This window comes from Seriola dumerili, unplaced genomic scaffold (assembly GCF_002260705.1).
Source record: "Seriola dumerili isolate Sdu_G_001 unplaced genomic scaffold, Sdu_1.0 BDQW01000149.1, whole genome shotgun sequence".
NCBI classification, from domain to species: domain Eukaryota; kingdom Metazoa; phylum Chordata; class Actinopteri; order Carangiformes; family Carangidae; genus Seriola; species Seriola dumerili.
The window spans coordinates 6021728-6041265 of NW_019174404.1; the positions used below are offsets into that span (position 1 = coordinate 6021728).

The following is a 19538-nucleotide window of genomic DNA, read 5'->3' on the forward strand; positions in this document are numbered from 1 at the left end:
ACCAAAAAAGCAGAATTGTCACAAAAGCAGCTGCCAGGTAAAAAGGTCATAACCCCAGACAGGACACTCAGCTGGTTCAAAGACAATAAAGTACACTGTACTAAGCACCAGTGCGGACAAACACACTTACACTATACAGTGTGTATACAAGGAGGGAATGATGACGCACATATGTGTGTGAGAGAGAGAGATGTGTGTGTCTGAGGGGCAAGAGGAGGGTGTGTGCAGGTAACTGTAAAGAATCTTCAAGGAGGATTAATATTCTTGAAACATCTTTATTTAAACTTCAGACAAAAGCAACAAATGACAGGGAACGGGACAAAGAGAAAGAAAGAAAGAAAGAAAGAAAGAAAGAAAGAAAGAAAGAAAAAAGAAAGAAAGAAAGAAAGAAAACAAAGTGATGGACAGACAAAAAGAAAACCATGCCAATACAATAATCATCTCGATTTGCATCTCATCTCAGCCTACTCGAATGTCCTCTGCACAGAGGAAGTACATCAAAATAAAAGTCTTTTCTCTACCTCTCATGGTAGAGATATAATTTCAAAGTAGAAGTCCCACATGGCTTCTTTCCTTGCCTGATGCTGCGTGTGTGAGCACCAGGACACTTTGCATAGAGCCAGAAAAAGTTATCAACCGGAGACGTCCCATCGCCTTTAAGAGTTCATTTTAAATACTGTCTGGGTGAGTGTGTGAGTGAGTGTGTGTGTGTGTGTGTGACCACAGAAGTGAAACATCAGTCTCAGAGGTTCCACTTTCTGTACGATGTGTGTCTCATGGTTTTGTGATTGTCAGATGGTCGGAGCTTCAGATCAGTCCTCCAGAGGATTCCACCTCCTCCATTCAAATTGACTGTGCATCTAAACACACAAACATACACACATCTAACATAATTTACCCCCCTGTCCCGAGCCACACAGTGGCACAGCAATACAAACCATCAAAATACATCAAAAATCACAGCCGTTATATCTATAATGGCTTATTATTACTACTATTATAATAATAATATAGTTTAATACACAGTCAGGCACATTTACAATGGCTGTAGAGCAGAACGGGGAAACTCAAGGTCCTGAAGGCCTTACAGCATCCACTGGCTCTCTCTCTCTCTCCCTTTCAACAGCAACTATAGTGTGGTGTGTGTATAAGTGTGTCTGTGTACACATACAAACAGACCACAGGAACACCATCCCCATGGCAACGACTACGACATATAAACAGCCCTAAACTGAGAGCTACATATCACACGCTCCTAAAACACACTCCTCAATCAGTGATGTATAAGCAAACACATGCTCCTAGCTATTACAGTAAGGGCAGTGTACACACACATGCACCTGTCCCTATGAGTGCAGCACAGTAAATAATGGAGTTAAAGGATCAGTTCACACAAATTGACGGACAAAATCAAACTTTGTGTTATCGACCTGTGTAAATAGTTTGGGTTTTATCTCCCCAGGTTTGAAGATATTCATGTCTGAGATTCCTGCCTCCACCTCGGTGCAATAGGAGTGAATGGAATTTCATCTGTGGTGCTCAAAGCATGAAAAAAAAAGAGATTGCAGAAACAACAGCATCGTGTCTTGCCAGACACAATGTCCTGTTACTCTCCACGAACCTTAATATCAGGACTATTTCCTCAATAGAAAGTAGTTCCGATGGAAGCTGCTCACAGTGTGTCCTGTGGTTTGTTTTGAGTAGCAGGGACAACCGTTTCAGAGAGGTTGCTCTTAAATGTTAAGGTAATTCTCTACGTTGTGGCGGCCGCTACAAATTTCATTCATTTCCATTGTAACAGGATGGAGGCTGAACCCTCAGGGACAGATATATCAAAACTTGAGAACCATAACAAAAAACTCACCACTAGTGGTTCTTCATAATTTGGATGTACTGACCCTTTAAGAGGCGTCCTTAATGGTGTGTTTGGTACGTGTGTTACAGGGAGAATGGACATTAGAAAGCTGCAGAAACAAATGGTATATAACAATGATTTTTGGCATAAATGACAAGAACAAATCAAAGTAATTACCAGGTCCTGTACACAATCAACAAGGACGTGAGAAGCAGACAGTGGGATGCGGTGGATAAATGCATGAGACTGACAGGAACAACTCACAGTTCTTATGTGCATATATCATTACAAATGTGACAGGTGGAAATGTGTGGGCAACTCTACCAGAGAGTTTGATATGTTTGTCAACATGCATCATTTTTCTGTGCATATCCCTCACTGTGACCTCGCCGGCTGGAGCATTACAGTCCTTGTAGTCAGAAACTTTTTTTTTTTTTTTTTTCCAGGGGGTTTAGAAATGATTGCAAAGGGAGTCCAGAGGTGGAGCGCTGATAATGCCGCTCTAAGAATAGAGCTGCTCAGGCTGTGCAGTGAGCTGAACTCCCTCTTGGAAAAAGTTGGCCGGCCATTAGTGCACCGTGCGTGACAGCGGTGCCGTGCAGTAGCACAGAGTGGCCACAGAGAGGTGCTGTTACAACCACCCAACCTGTTGCATGATTCCTCCCTGAAGGGACTAGAGGTTTAAGAACTTCCTTTACAAGAAACACAGTGACGGGCTGCACAGGGCAGCGGGTTTCTGACGGCAGTGTCTATCTGTATGTGATGTTGTGACTATTGTGACTGCGGGTTATGAATGGTAATGCCTATCACTTTCATTATCTATTTCTGTGAGTCTACTTGTGTAACTGACAGTCTACCTGTCGCCTTTAGCACAGAGGCAACTGAAAATGCAGGTGATTGTCTTGTGGCAGGATTGTCAGTAGAGAATTCACAATGGCAAATACATTATTTTACAGTGAAGTTTTTGTTTTTTTTCTTGATTCCTTTTAGAGCTTATTGAGCACTTCTCCCTCCATCGCTGGCTTTGTTCTCTCCGATGGAGTGAAAAGCTGGAGGCAGTGACAAAGTTTTCTGTATGAATACAGATGCATTATCTTTTCTGTTTTTTTTCTCTTTTTATACCAGACACAGAAGAGTACTGGTTCACGGTCACACACACAAAAACCGATGAGTCCGTTCTGAGGAGACTCCAGTCATTGTAAGACAGACGCCAGAATCATTTTCTCCCTCTGTCTTTACATCCATGCATTTTTTTTTGATAAATAACTCTCTATCACTTGGTTCCCATCTGTTTTCCAGGATGAAAGGCCCAGGAACTCCAGGGAAGGAGTTTTATGCCGACAGGTCTGATATGACCAGTTTTTCCATTTTATTCCCAATCTCTCCAGGGACTTGAAGCTCCTCGGATTCGTAGTCATCGTCAAATGACCTGGGGACAAACACACATAGTAGAACTGGTTGTTGCTGCATACACCTTATTCCTTTATTTTCTCATCTTCTCATCTCATTAAGATCAATTATATTTCAATACCGGGAAAAGCACATATGCGTGTGTGTGTGTGTGTGTGTCTTACCCTTCATGTAGCTGTTCATTTGCAGTCTCTTCTGCCACCAGTATCTCATACTCCTCTGAGGCATATTTATCCCAGTCAGATGGCTCCGGACCTTCGCTATCAATGTCCTGCAGTATCACGAGCACAGCACAAACATGAGGCACTGACAAAAACATGCAAAAGCAAGACCATTTCTTTACAAAACACAATGAATAAGGAACAGATCTAGTAAAAGTCTAACATCTGGAAGTGAGGAGGAGGCTCTCATACTTCTGGGTACCAAAAACCAGGGTCCCATTGTTCTAATGCTAATGAAGGAATTTTGTGTTGAGTAAATAGTCATTGTTTCATCATCATCAAAACCAAATCATTTTCCAGTTTCAACACTGACACTGATTTTATTCAAGAACACTGGCATCCATTATCGTAACGCTGAAGAGTGGCATCAGCTCTTCGGTTTTAAAATGAACAAACAGTTTATACAGTCAGTTAGTTGTAGTATTACTGTTAACAACATAGTTTGCAAGGAAACACTTAATATCAGTTGTGAGGCAAATTTAAATATATATATGTTGCATGTATGTAACAATTCCTCTTCGATTTGCCAGTATGGCTGATTATCTCTCACACACACACACACACACACACACACACACACACACACACACACACACAAGATGCAGATACACACCTTTTGCACAGCAAATGGGTCTCTCTGTTCATGGTCCAGGTATTTCTCCAGGTTGAAGAAGGTGTCAAAGAATATGTGGGCCATCCGGCAGCGCTTGAGATCACCCAGGGTTATCTTACCTGAAGAAAACAAGCACATACACAAACACATGCATGTGAAAAGTTCAGGTAGTAGCTGGGTTAAAAAAAAAAAAAGGAATATGGTAGGGAGTGAGAAATAACAGATAACATGAAATAAAGGGGAGAAAAACCAAGGGGGAGATAGTGGTGGCACCAACCTGTGCTCTCAGGTTTCACCAGGTCAAGCATCTGGCAGAGCAAATCCTGGAAGGGCAGAGGTTCGATGCCCATCCTCTCCATCCTCTCACACTGTTCCTCATAGAAAAACTCCAACTCAAACATGGACAGGACGCCATCGCCATCTACGTCCATGCACCGGAACCAGTACTCAATACTAAAGAGACACAAATGACAAACACAGACACAATCTCTCATGGACTGAAGCGGATGTGCAGCTGAAAACGGTCGTACGGCTAGGATGACAAATAAATGCAAATGCAAAAAAAAAAAAGTATAAAAATGGTCAAATGGTCACACAGAACCAAACGACTGTTACCTTGTGTGGTTTTTCTTGTCTTCCTCAGATATGAGGAACCAGACAAACTCGGCATAGCTCATCCTGCCTTCTCTCTGCACCGCATTACCCCTGGAAACAAGAGAGACAGAGCCAGTCACATGCAGCCCTGCCATTATGGTAAAAAATAATCAGCTCCTCTGCGTTTGTTTACGTGTGTGTTTCCACTTACCGAGTGACGGCCCCTGAAAACAATCTCTCAATGATTCTGTTTGAGGATGCTGTCAGAGGAGAGAATGAGCAAAATAAGCAAATGTGATTTCAGTTCAAAAGTACAGAAACAAATGGGTAGTGTTGCAAAGCATTGCGCATACAGCACGCTCATTTGCGTAAGTAACTGAGTCCGGGAATCACATCTTGGCTGAGCGGTCATGTAATTCAGTTAACGGTTTAATTCATTTCACATCAGACGGCATTAAAAAGTGCTGAGTCGAGGACAAACGGCTGTTGTTTTTTGCACCAGCTCGTGGGGGCCCAACAAATGGAAAATAGGCAAATGAATGTGCCAATTCCAAAGCTTGTCTGCTTCTGATTCTGGGTCTTTACTGGAATTCCAACCCATAAAAGGTCATCTCATCCACCATTAATTTTACAGTTTTGATTTTGAGATAATACATTTTTTCCCCTTAAGGCCTGATTTCTTTTTTTGATAAAAGTTAGATTTTTGTAGGATAGACTCCCCACTCATCTGGTATGAATGTATTTCAGCTGGGGGAAATAAGTCTTCGGCTCAAGTTGTTCTTACCGTGGTCGTTGTATCTCCCCAGGTCTTTGGGGTCAATGTAGAGGTCATGGTCAGTGTCCAGCTCCCAGAACTTGCAGTAGATGACGTAGAAGTGCTCGTACGAGAAGTAGTCAGTGATCTGGTTGATGTCGTCCTCCTCCTCCAGCAGGGCAAGGGTCTGCAGGAAGTTGCTTCTGCGCAGCTCCATCATGGTGATACGACCTGTCCATGAGCGATTCACCACGTAGTATATCCGTTGGATCACCTGGGATGACAAAGTAGAATCAGCACAATTACACAACAAAAGAGAGCATACCAATGATGTCACCCACTCTTGGACAAAACTTAGGGTTTTTAGCTGCTAAAGGTTATAGATGTACATGTAGTTATCATAGAATTGCATGAAAGATCATAATAGATAAAATCTTTAAATATTTAGAATTTAGGTCCCGAATTGGTGCTGCTATGTGCTGATGTTAGCTTGGCAGAGTTCATTTGAGAGATGTCGGTGTTTTAGTTGGTTTGGTTCAGTTGGTTTTAGCTAATGGGAATCTAAAAAGGGAATCAGAAGGCAACGTCTGAAACTGAAGCCGTCAGACTGGCTGGACTCTGCTTTCAGTCTAATGAAAATAGCATAAATCTCACATGGAATCCAGTCAAGCCCTGTCATCCAGATTTATTAAATGTGTTCCTCGTCTTTCCAAGAGGGAGACCGACCAACAATGCATCCACAACTGATACGTTTGTCCTCATTCATAATCTTAGTGAGACCGGTCTTAAGCATACAATGGAAACAAGAGGTTCCGCGGTCCCTGTCCCTGAAACACAACACTTAGGCTTAGTGAAGAGCGGATTAGCACCCATTTCCTGGTACATGGACCTCCCAGGGCTACTAATGTCTCATACAGTAGCGGGTCAGCTGGTCTAAACTGAAGGAAGTATCTTAATATGGACATGTGAAGGGCCGAGGCCTCTGCTGCAGCGGGCTGCATGGGGCATCAGTGTTTCCGTGATGTCACTGCACTGTGACGCGCCAGAGCATGGCCTCCTCTGCATCTCTGCACTTCTACACAGCGAATCCTCAACTTGTGTAGCACGTGTTGCAGCTATACTGGTCCACACACACACACACACACACACACACACACACACACACACACACACACACACACACATACACACACACACACAGCCTGCTGCTAAAGTTAGTAGATGTGCATGGAAGAACTAAATTCTGACAGTTTACTGATATTAAATACTGATCTCATAGTGATGGCTTTGACTATTCACTGTATCAAAGTAAAACTACTCATTAATAATCCCTTACTGTATGTCATTATATTTCATTAGTAGCCTATTATTGTTGATGCATTAACATGTTTTGTCTCTGTAACCAGGTCTTATATTAACAGTTTTATTCTTGTTGGACAGTTTAATCTTCATCATCATATTTTATAACCTGATCAATTGTACGATTTATAAAGCAACACCTTGCTAAAGCTCTAAATATAAGTAGTGGAGTAAAAGATACAATATAAAGTCTAGTATAGTGTACAGTGAATACTATATAGAAGTGGCATGAAATGGAGACATTTAAGAAAACTTAAAGTACATCAAGTACTTTACAGTACTTTAGTTACTTTCCACCACTAGTAGAGGAATGAAGATTGATGTTGAGCTCGCAACATTTCCTCCAAACTGGTGAGTAAATGGCTGTTAATGCTGACGCTGGCTATGTAGCGATAGCAAAACTTACAATTGCTCCTTTAAAGAAATTCTATCATTAATTGTTAACCTAATCCAAACTGATTTTGTATTAATATATACAATATACAATATTCTATAGTTTTTTTGTACTTTTTCAATATAATGTTTGATCTTTTTTGGTAATATGAGGTATAATTAATACTTGTCTCTATTGTACCTGTGACCTTCACTGTAAGTGTGACTACTAGGACAACATTAATAATGTATAACACTGTCTGATGTTTAGTAGGTTGCCTTTTCTTTTTTTGCTTCACTCTTATGTAATACTGTATGTTTTTTTTATTTATACTTGGATAATAGAGAAGCAGCTGTGGATCCATTACAGCCTACTTTGCAGAAAAGAAGGTGATCTTATATATATAAAGGAAAATATATATGAAAAAGGACAGATGATTTTTTCACGCCATTTACCGTTGTGATATAGCGGGAATGGAATTCTGGTGCATCCTTCAGAAATGTGAGCCCAGGGTGTGTATCCACTATGTCCTAATCAGACAAGCACAAACAGGAAGATGAGAAAAAAAAACAAAACAAACATAATTTAGACAAGTCTGAGGGAAATCTGCAGAAGACCACACAGAGCTTGTTGAATGTATCTGGATTGATCGATGTCGATAAGACATTTACCTGCAGAAGAGGAATGAAGTCCTCCTGCTCCAGGTAGTTACAGCCAGGTTTAGCAAGCAGGTAAATGAACCTTGATGCATCGTCATGGCAACTGTGCAACAACCTGCAGGAGAGGAGAGGAGAGGAGAGGAGAGGATAGAGCTCATATCACAACCTGATGACAGATAACGCAATAATAAACCAGGAGTCAGATGTACATGATGTCTGTCTTACTTCCTCCAGGTTGCAATGAAGGAGTGAACAGAGACAAAGCCTGTCCTCTCGCCACCTGCTGCATAGAACATGGGGGCCTTCCAGTAAAGTGGACATCCGCATGCCTGCACAGAAACACAAGAAACAGCACCATTAACAGACCCTGAAGAACAATTGTGTACTGTATTCCACCACAGTGTTTGTTTCCTAGAATCGTTGTTTACACTGTTTACAAAAGGAACGGCGGCATGAAAACAGCATTGCATCACCCAGGCCACTGTGTGTGTGTGTGTGTGGATTTCTGGAGCAAAGAAAACCTTTGTGTAAACATTTATGGAGGAAAGGGGGGGGGGGGCTACAGGATGAAACATGAAAAGATTGATGTTAATCTCACATGGTAATGCAAGTAGATGTTGATGCTGATTTTTTTTTTTTTTTAGCTTTTATTAAACTTAAAAGCAGGTTCATTATTAGCATTATTGGTGTTTCTAGAATGCTAAACATTATAATGTCTGTTGTTAAACCTTTTGCTGACCTTTGCAATCTTGCCCATTTCATATATGTCGGCCTTCTCCTCTTCAAACTCGGTGAAGGCCGTCTCAATGGCAGTGATGGCTGCGTCGTGGTTGGCAGGCGGGCCTGGGGCAGGGAGCCCACGGGGATAGTAGAACCTGGGAATGTTGATGGCAGGGGGAGGCGGGGTGACTATCACCGGAGCTGGAGGAGGGCTGGGTGAACGTGGCGTGGGGGTGGTTGTGGCCAGGGTAGGGGCAGGGGCTGGTGGAGGTGTGCCGGGTTTCTTGTCTGGTTTGGACTGGACCTGGAAAGAGAGAAGGGACATCATGTGTGGGGATGTGTGTTTGTGTTTGTTTCTTTTAAACCATAACTTGTTACATTTTAAAATAAGAATGTATTGATTTGAATTTTCATATAGTTTGTGAACCATATCTAATATGACTCCTGCAACATCTTACACTTGTTGTTCCAAATCAGAGCTCCACTCCTGAACTGCATTTTCAAATAACAACCAAAAGCACACTTGCAGCCATTTGCTACGTTATTTTGACTTATAATTAATGTGTTACTTACCTTAATTTCCTGACTTCATTTAGACTTTTATGGTGAGAAACTATAAGGTAATTTTTTTTTTTTACTTTCAGAGGTAACTTTCTCCAGAAGGAGACTGAGGATCATACACTGATGTAATGCATGTGAGTCATACACTTACGTACAAACATCTTAAGACTTGTGCAATCTGTCAGTAAGTCAGTCACTCAGTCAGTCAGTCAGTCACTCAGTCAAAGCAGTCAGCACTTAAGACCGATTTAAAGTGTTGGCAAGAAAAGCCTCAGGTGGCTCTGAGCACTCAAGACTATGTTTGTCTTAATTTAAACCATCCTAATCCCGGCACCTTAACTAAACAGTAAAGAAGAATAAACAACACACAGGAGCAGTAATGCTGTCAAAATATTTACTGTGGTTTTATCAAGGCCTTTGGATGTATTCTGTGCACACATCAATCACGAATAAAAATAAGTATTACACAAGTAAGCAAACTGGACAACAACTAAGAAAAAAAAAGGCATTCTGTGAAATTAGTATAATTTTTCTTAGTTTGGGAAAAATAAGTTGAAAAGCTTATTCTGATGGCTTTCTGTACACTGTGGACCGTCCTTGGGAAGAGCTCGGGATAGAATTATTTTTATCATCAACATGCTCTATTATCTAATTCAGAACGCATCAGTTTATACTACCAGCAACGACAAGGTGAGATGACACGCCGAGTCATCTACTAGCAACTGAGAGCTGCACATCAGAGGTGATGTTCATACAGACGTGAAAAGTAACAGATTTCGCTCGCATTCTAATTAACACTTCTTAAATCAAAACTTGTCAGTGTGTTCAAGCAGACACTTCCCTGGTGCCTGCTGTGGTTGGTGTGTGTGTGTGTGTGTGTGTGTCTTGTTGACGGCGTCCATACTGTGTCTATTGAGCAGGACAGCTGTACCTCTCTCCCTCCCTCCTGCTCTCCTTCACAGCATTCATTCTATCACTCTATTCCTGCACCCCCTGCCCTATTAATACTCTGCTGGTATCTGCCTCAGAATAGTTTGTCGTCCCCGGCATGTCACTCTGTGCATATGAGAGCAACAAGTTGCATCTACTGTATATGTGTGTTTAATGTGTGAAGGTGTGTGTATGCTTATATGTGAGTGTAAAAGAGGAACACTAAGAGTGGTATACACATTAAGAGACAAGTATTTTTTACGGATAGTTTGAGTGTATTTCGTGGGAGTCTTAACTGTTTTATATTGAGTCCGAACTTGCACTCCGTCCTTGCTGCCTGTTGCACCGACTGACCTGTTGCTGCTGGAAGGACTTGAGTCTCTTCTTGAAGCGTGAGGGGAGGACAAAGTCACACCCCCTGGCTAGAAAGGCCAGCTCTCCCCTCAGGTCAGGGTCCCGGCGTAACGACGTCTCCTTGATCATCATGGTGGGGGCCGAGACTGGCAACCCCCCACCAGACACGGCCACCGGTGCGGCTATTGACACGGCGATTACAGATGGACCAGCTTGCCCAGCAGTCAAACAACCAGTGAAAGGAAATCAGCCGGGCTGAAGTAAAGAAGTCCACCTGACAGCTCAGATATCCACAAACCAAAAAAAAAAAAAAAAAAAAAAAGGCCTAACACCTTAGGATAGTAAAGGAATATCCAGCATGTGGGTGATTTCACTCAAAATGTCCATTGGTGATCACAAAATCTCTCTTCCAGATTCCCCTTGAACGCACAGGCTCCCAACACTGTTTCCTATACAGCCGTAATCCAGCAGTGTATCTGTGCAAAGAGATGTTCCTTAAGACGCCCGTGCTACTGTGAAGGCCGGGAGGCAGAACCATGGTACTGCGCCGATTTATGGCAAATCACAGCCCCAAATGGTGGCTCCTATCTGAGGCAGAAACCCTCTGGTGTTCCCCTGTCAGCTCTGGATGTATGCATTTGGTGTAGTCTCACTGGTGCCTGCCGCTCCAAGCTGGGCTCTGACAAACTGCACGGAGAAACATGAGCCATGCCGGGGTCTGGCAACACACACATACGCGCAGCGAACCGGCTGTCCTGAGCATTAGGGTGGGTGGGGGGGGTGCTGGGTGTGGGGGTGGGGGGGCATGAGGGCTGGAGGGTGGGGAGGGGGTTCAGCCATGTTGCATATCTGTGTGTAGTGTTTTGCAGGATCGGGGACCTGCTCAGTCCCTGCCTTTGACGAAAGTTAGCCAGTGGGATGTTACAACTCAAGAGTGACTCTGATTGAAATCATTTTACAGCGGACAGGAAGTGCGGGTCGGTGCTTCACTGTGAGTGGATGAATAAGGACGAGTAAGCCGAAATATTATCATAGAGATAATTCGGGATGGAGCGATAAATCAGTGAGCAAAGCACCTGTTGTTATATCTGTTGACATGCAGTAATTCCACTGGACTAGCTCACTAACTGAAAGTAGCATTCCCTGTTGTTGGAAGATAAATATTTTTAAAATGCATGAGTGTATGGAAAGTAACTTGTGGTAATGGCTGCAACAGACAATTATATATATATATATATGTATATATATATACATATATATATATATAAAATGCTCATCACAGCCACGGAACAGGGCTGCAATAAATAATTATTTCCAGTACAGAGTAACTTGACAAACATTTTCTTAATTAATTGAATAATTAAAATGTCAGAAAGAAGTGAAAATTCCCATCACAATGTCCTGTAGCCTGAGGTGATGTCTTCAAATTAGTTTATTTCATCTCACTAGCAGTCCCACACCTCAAGAGATGCAGTTAATTATTACATAAGAGAAGGGAGGGCAGCAAATCCTAACGTTTGAGAAGTTGAAACGAAGACTAGGAGACTTTAAAATGATGTTTTTCATTAAAACCAGCATTAGAATTTAATGCTTCTGATAATTTGGTACAAAATATAAATGTAGTTGTGGCTGAATTCTTACACATAAAGCAAATTTGAGAGGAAAAATGTCAACATACGTATACCCTGGCAAATTATCATATATGGTAATAGCTAATTAAAAGTGAGCACGATCGGCTTTCAGTATGAATTGCCAATACAACATCATCCATCTGCCAGGAAGCTCCAAGTCTGCCCTTTCTCCCAGCTATGCCAAATCAAGCCAGAGCCCCTTCACAGCCAGGCCACGCCAGTCTGAAGCCTGGCAGTGCACTGAGAGAGGGGATCCCTCAGGACACACAGGCAAAACCTATTTTAAACCGGTCGAGCTAAAATCCGTCCAAGACTAAGACACAACACCAAATGTCTGCCATAGAACCGTTTGCACACACTGTACCGCATATGTACACACCGGTGCTTGCCACCGACTGTCAACGAAAAGGAAACCGTCAGTTTCTCAGAATCTGTTGGAGCAGTGAACACAGATTCCTCTGCGGTTGTGTGTCAGAGCAGCACAAATGGAGAGTCTAGTGCCATCTAGTGCTTCACTAAGCTCCAGGAGTAAGGTTACTCATAAAACACAGAGCTATATTTAAGTAGAAATACATCTGCGCTCTTTGGATGAAAACTTTTCAGGAACTGAGGAAATGATTTTCCAGTTCCTGGGCTCATGAAGTCATCTAAGAACTCGATGGGCCATGAAAACTGAAATTGTAATTTTTTTCTCCTATAATTATGAATGAATCACTTTCATGCTGGTGCAGTGTTTTTTCTACATCCTAAATATTTTTCTTGTTTTTCACTACAACTATGTTCACACCTTTTCTATCCACTGAGAGCTTGTTCTTGCCTTGTCCTTGTGACCCATTTTTCAGTATTATTTCATCACTGTGTTTGCAACATGGCGTGTGGCAGATGAATAACAGAGATTTCTCACATTGGATGTGTGGAAAAGTTGAGGATGTGTGCATGTGTGTGAGTAACTTTCCAGAAAAATAAGTCAGTAACCTTGGGTTTTAGGGTAACTCCTTTGAGCTCCCTGTACGCCCTAATGAATTCTCTGGAACAACTGGACTCTGTACTGAAGCCAAGGTCACATACCGATCACACACACACACACACACACACACACACACACACACACACACACACACATTGTCTTCTCTCTGTTATGGCCACTTCTTCTTCCCTCTGCAGGGAAACATTATACAATCAGTATCTCGTGTCTATCAACGAACGAGCACAATCTGGGGAGTGCACAACTGCCTTCTCACCAGCCTCTCATGTCATGTTGACCCCCCCCCAGTGTTCTCAGTCCGATCACCTAAAGTCAGTTCCCACCACTTCCTCTGCACCACCTCATCAACTGGAGCGATACACTTGTGATATCATAAATCTCTGTATAAAGAGATACGTGTGTGCATGTAAGTGTGTAAGTGTGTGTGTGTGTGTAAGTAAAGGGAGCCAAAACAGATGCCATTGGGCAGCTGTGTGCTCTTTTCCTGTCTGACTGACAGTCGTGTAACCCTGCCCTCTCAAAAAGTCTCCACTTGGTCCTAAAACCTGCCCGCTTCATTCTCATGCTAAACTTCACTTCACTGTTTCAAAAACAGTTTATACTTCAATAAAAAACTGTTTATTTACCAAGTTTTGAAACTGTACGGATGGTGGAAAGGAGCCATCTCCTTTAAAGTTACTTTTGCCACGATAGTATATGTGGGAAAGTAGCTGAAGGCTGCTCTGGTGACATGAAAACAACCAGCGGGACAAACTGTTCCCACTTATAGATATACATAAGGTAAGCAGTGACATGCTGGTCAGCTCTGAGGCCGACCAAATATATAACAACCATTGTTTGTCTATTTTTTTTGACCTACAACTTTACTGTTGCAGACTAACTGACCAACTGGCTGGTGAAGAGAGCGGAGCATTTAGCAGCTAAAGAGCCAGATATGTTTCTCAGTTAGTGGAGACCACAGCAGGGCTAAACCAAATGCATGCTTATGTTGTCCTGTAGCTGTGGGATATGTAAATAGGTATAAATAGGTAACTGTCTACTAATAATAATAATAATAATGATAATAATAATATGTCAATGTAGTGTTTACAGCTTCTTCCACTGCTCCCAGTTGGCCACAAAATTGATAAAACAAGATAAAAACTAAATATAAGTTACTGTTTCAAAGTTACAAAGTTAGCGTACTGTTATCTGATGCTATATTGATTCGTAGTTGGGAAACAAAACTATTCAATTATGCATGAATATGCCAGTAATATATATGCATTAAAGTACTGGGACAAAAAACAAACAATTGGACCTTTGCTTGGCCCTATGGCACAATGAACAACATGTTAATCGCCCCAAAATTAATATATTCCTCTAAGATGCTGAGTTAAGCAGAGAAAAGACAGAAGGTTATGGTTATAGGATTTGTGGTATGGAAGGGAGAAGTTGCTAATGGAAATTTAAGGGGGGGTTAAGGGGCTATGCAACAGGTGTGTGTATGTGTATGCTGAGTGTTATGTCTGCAAGCGCTTTCCTCCGCCCACTGCACAGACCAAATCCTACCCCGCCGCTACAGGAACAGGTGAGTCAGCAGCGTTCACAACATTGATCAAATAGATGCATGATGGGAAGAGCAGAGGGACTTGGGCAGAGAGTCAGCTGTCCAACAACTGCTGCCTTCATGGAACTGTTAAATACACATTGGTCGTGCACAAATGCCCTTCTAAAGGATTTAATTAGCACACAAGCATCGATACATGTGTCTAATTTGTCATGGCATATCATTTGTGTGAGTGAGTAGTATGTGTGTGTGTGTGTGTGTGTGTGTGTGTGTGTGTGTGTGTGTGTGTGTGTGTGTGTGTATACATGTATGCCTCGGTGAATTCAGTTAACAGGAACTGCGTCTTCCAGTCTTTCAGAGAAGTTAAATAGTGTGAACATAACAACTTCCTAAACACACACACACATGCACACACACACACCTGCTCTGTGAAACTGGCTGTGTGCCGTGTGTAAAATTATCTGTTTAAATATAGCAACACGATTTCATGTTTATTCCTGCTTCAGGCACTGGGCAGACTTCACACACATATGGACGCACACGTGACAACACACACACACACACACGGTTGGGAAAGATGCTTGAAAACCAGAGTAGATCAGGGAGTTATGATCAGGCATTTAAATGAACGGCTCAATAACAGTAAACTTGTTACTATCATTTATTGTTTGATTTTCTGTTTTACAAACTTTCTATGATACAAAGTCACAGATATATTGAAATGTGAACGGTGATTTATAACTACATTGAAAAAATATCTTTCAAAACATGATTTTTGACCCTTTGAACAAGCTTAATGTTAAATTATTCAGTTATTCGCACTAATTATATAGGTTTACCAACCCTTTTTAATAACAAGATCACTGCAATCATTACTGCATTGGCAAGTGCATGTTGTTACACATGTCAGCCTTATATTTTTATGTGATGTTATTTTTAAAACTTTCAGTCAGACCAACTGCCCACTGGGACAAACAAAGTTTAAACTTGAACCTGACATCACATGAAAAAAAGCTACCCACCCTCCTCATCTTTGTGATTATACACACACACACACACACACACACACACACACACTCACTTTAGACCAGGCCTGCCAAATGCCATCTCCATGGCAATAACCCTTTCCCTGGATTGAGTGGTTGGTGGAATGCTCCCAGGGTTACCGTGCCAACAGCAGGAAACGCAATTCACATCTCTGCTCTATTCTTTATTCCCAGTCTCACTTCCTCTCAAGAAGGACACGCGCGCACGCACGCACGCACGCACACACACACACACACACACACACACACACACACACACACACACACACACACGCACACACACACATGCAGATAAACACAGACAGTTACACAAAGTTGCCTTGGGATCCTCCTCTTTAGACTGGGTGCTGCTTCCGTGATAGATGAAGTGAATCACTGCTGGCCATGGTCTACCTCACATCCGAATCAGAGGAGGGCAACATGGGAACAGTTAAAAACACAGCTGCTGGGGCTGTCTGGGTGGAAGCAGATGCTGTCGCAGGCTCAGGTACCACAGCAGCCGACAGTACTATTTTTTTTTTTTTGATCAACCACTGAACCTGTGTATTGGATTTGAGACCAATACAGAGAATAATAAGCAAGGCCATGTCCAAAATCCCTCTGTTGTTCACTCACAGTGGACACCCAATATATTACTCTATACTGAGCAGTAGATTGAGATTTCAGATACTTACTTTACTAATCATTATCAATGTACATCTACTACTGCCACTGCTACTAGCACAATTTCATACTATTAAGTGCTAACAAAACTAGCCAAACTAGCCAAACTTGCTATCTGAGACTAATGTTATGGTAATACAACATTCATGCAACTGCTGAATGGACTAACTGTTGATACATATTAAGTCAAGTCGAGTCAGTCTTTATTAATATAGCGCCAAATCAAAACAGAAGTTATCTCAAGGCACGTTTCAAGTAAAACAGGTCTTGCCCGTACTGTTTTTATTTTTACTCTTGTGGACCGTGTACTGTGCCATATTTCCTATGGGGACTTAAAGGAATAGTTCAAGGTTTTGGGAATGACGGTTATTTCTGGAAGAGAGTTGGATGAGAAGGTCCGTACCACTCTCATATCTGTCCATACAAGGCTACAGCCAGCAGCCAGTTAGCTTAGCATAGCATAAAGACTGGAAACAGGGGGGCACAGCTAGCCTGGCTCCGTCCATTTCCAAAGAAATGACAGTTTATCATTTTGCAGTAGTCCAGAAGTGGGAGTCCACACATAATATGCACATAATTCACTTTAAAAGGGCAATTTGTTGTTTTTACAAATTTGTTGACAGATGACAGATGAAACAAACAAGATATACTGTATTAATTAGTGAAAGTTAGAGAGCTTTTCTCGCTGTCTCCAGTCTTTATGCTAAGCTAAGCTAACTAGCTGCTGGTTGTAGACTTAGATTAACTATATAAACATGCTAATTTTATCTCACAATCTGCAAAGAAAGCAAATAAGTATATTTCCCAAAATGTTGAACTTTTCCTTTAATATTGTTCTTTGACTTGTGACACGTTGTTTATTCCTTTCATGAGGGAGAGTGGAAATAATTTGACAGTATTGTGAATCACTTTTCTTCACACTGTACTAATTCTTTTTTTAAAAACACTTTGGTGTAACTCTTGTCTGTGGTTTCTCTGATTACTACCATTGTTGTGTTTTATCCAAATATGTTTTCGCACTTTCCCAATTACTTCCAATAAAGACTTCAGAGACCAACTGCTGTCATCAAGCTTTATTGGAAGTGTCCTGTTTTGAATCATGTAGCCACAATCAGAATGGCTTTTTTTTTTTTTACTTTTGTACAATGCAGTGTGCTTTTTGGTGGGGATTCATTTCTTTTCTTCTAGAGAGATTATAGTGAGGGCAGAAAAATGGCTGCGTAAAGATATTTTACAGTTAAATAGCACCACGAATAACAGTGAATATAAGATGACTATACATTACGAACAGTAAACATCACTTAAACTCATTATTTTCAAATAACTATATTCAAAACACACAAACTAACTCCATCGAATTTGAATTCATAAAAGTTTGTGGCACAAAAGTCATACATAGTCATGTACATAAAAGTCATTCAAATAAAATAACTGCATCACATAAAATCATAAAACATTAACTTTACATTTTAAGGCCATAAGGAGCTGTCTCAATAACCGCAGGAGGAGTGGCTTCCTGCTCGGAGAACATTTATAGAAATTTCTACTTATTGTATCATTTTACTGCCTATTTCTGGGAGGGATGACCAGCTACATCACCAGAAAAAATTCCCAGTGAATCATCTCCCTCAGAGGGAAGAGCAGCCTGTGAACAAGTACTGTTTAATAACAACACATTCCCAGGCTTTCATTGGCCAGCTTGGCATTTCATATTTATATACATGACTATCAGGGCAAGTTTTGCATTACCTTTTCATGGCTATTTTAAGATTTAGACTGAGTGAGCTAATCCTACATCAGCAATAGTGACGGGCCTCAGCCTGAAGCTGCAGTGACAGAGCCGGCACTAGAGTGCAGTAAGAGACTCTACACGGCCAGTGGCAGAGCAAATCAGCTCCTGTTTCCTCTCTTTTTTTAGATAGAAGAGTAAAGATAGACAGGAATGTTAGGAGGGAGAAATGTGTCAGCATTAATAAGTAGCCACTGCACAAGGCATTAGCATTTTGCTGCAGCCCCGTGATATTAATAACAAATCTTTGGAGGAGATGGTCGGGTGGCATTGAAGCATGGTGCAGAAAAAGTGGGTACATACTAAAAAAGGGGGGGCACCTGTTGCGTAAGTCATGATCCTACCCAACAGATCATTTAGAAGAAAATACATCATATTAACATCCATTTAACACGCATCTCAAGCAATATGTTCCCAGTAAACTATATTATTCCGACATAGGATATAAGGCAATAACGTCTAGACAACACATCTTTCAGAGCCAGTACACTACAATCTTGCATCACCCTTTCCAAGCAACAGTCATTTCATCATAATGTCACAATCATGGGCAGATCATGCCATTATTTCAACACACGTTTTTTTTCCCCTGTGTTTAAAAAATCAATTATACGCAATAAAAGCAGCTTATGAAATTGAAGCACGTGAAAACTTATTTGGACAATGAAACTGATTCTGATTGAAATCCTGAGACACTGGTGGTAGTTCAGCAATCATCCTGTAGATGGAGCTACGGATCCTCTTCATATCAAACAACAGGAGTGAGTCAACACCGTACCTTACGGCACAGTAGGGGCTGAGAGTCACTAGAGGGTAGCAGCTCTCTGCAATGTTACCACGTCTGAACTGTTCCAAACATTCGAGCATCACAGGTGAGTCTGGTTGTGACAGAGGATGCTGGTTTCTGCTGCCTTTCATCCTGTGTGCCTCAGCTTTCTAATCTCATCTCACACCAGGGCAAAACTCATGAAATCCCCTCATCTGACAGAGATGTTTTTTTGATGGAAACAATCTGCTTGTCACCAAAGAGGGAACCACAGCTTCACATAGCAATTTCTTACCAACAACTTGCAGCTTTGCCACTAGTGACGCATTACACAGCGAAAAATATGTTGTTTTAAGAAGTGTGATAACTCGGCTTTACTTGTTCTAGAAAGATAAGATAAATAAATGTATTTACTTCAACACTACAAGCATCTTGCAGCTTCCATTTCATTTAGACAGAATTATTTCTGTGCATTTAAATTTAGGACACATGCATGTAAATATTTTCATCCTGACATGCTTGTTTCAAATAACTGACAAGAGCATCTTAGCAGCAGATAAAACCCCCGGCTCAGTTTGGGTGGAGCTGAGTCAAGAAGAGTGAGTTCAAAGAGAGAGGGGAGGGTGGGGTTGGCAGACTGTAGGGAAATGGGTGGGGGTGGGTGGATGTGAGGCTGACACCCAAGCTTCTACCGAGTCATGATGTT

General features: G+C 41.6%; 1 protein-coding gene across 1 annotated transcript; it reads right to left on the minus strand.

Annotated features, from left to right (window-relative positions):
• Window positions 1-350: 350 nt before the first annotated feature.
• LOC111225810 (serine/threonine-protein phosphatase 2A regulatory subunit B'' subunit alpha-like) lies at window positions 351-10598 on the minus strand. Its single transcript, XM_022750842.1, has 12 exons — window positions 10404-10598; window positions 8578-8862; window positions 8064-8167; window positions 7851-7953; window positions 7635-7709; window positions 5478-5721; window positions 4905-4953; window positions 4715-4804; window positions 4377-4552; window positions 4100-4218; window positions 3430-3536; window positions 351-3284 (listed from the first exon to the last, which is right to left on the minus strand). The coding sequence occupies exons 1-12, from the start codon at window positions 10533-10535 to the stop codon at window positions 3188-3190; spliced, it is 1581 nt and encodes a 526-aa protein (XP_022606563.1). The 5' UTR covers window positions 10536-10598; the 3' UTR covers window positions 351-3187.
• Between the last annotated feature and the right edge of the window lie 8940 nt (window positions 10599-19538).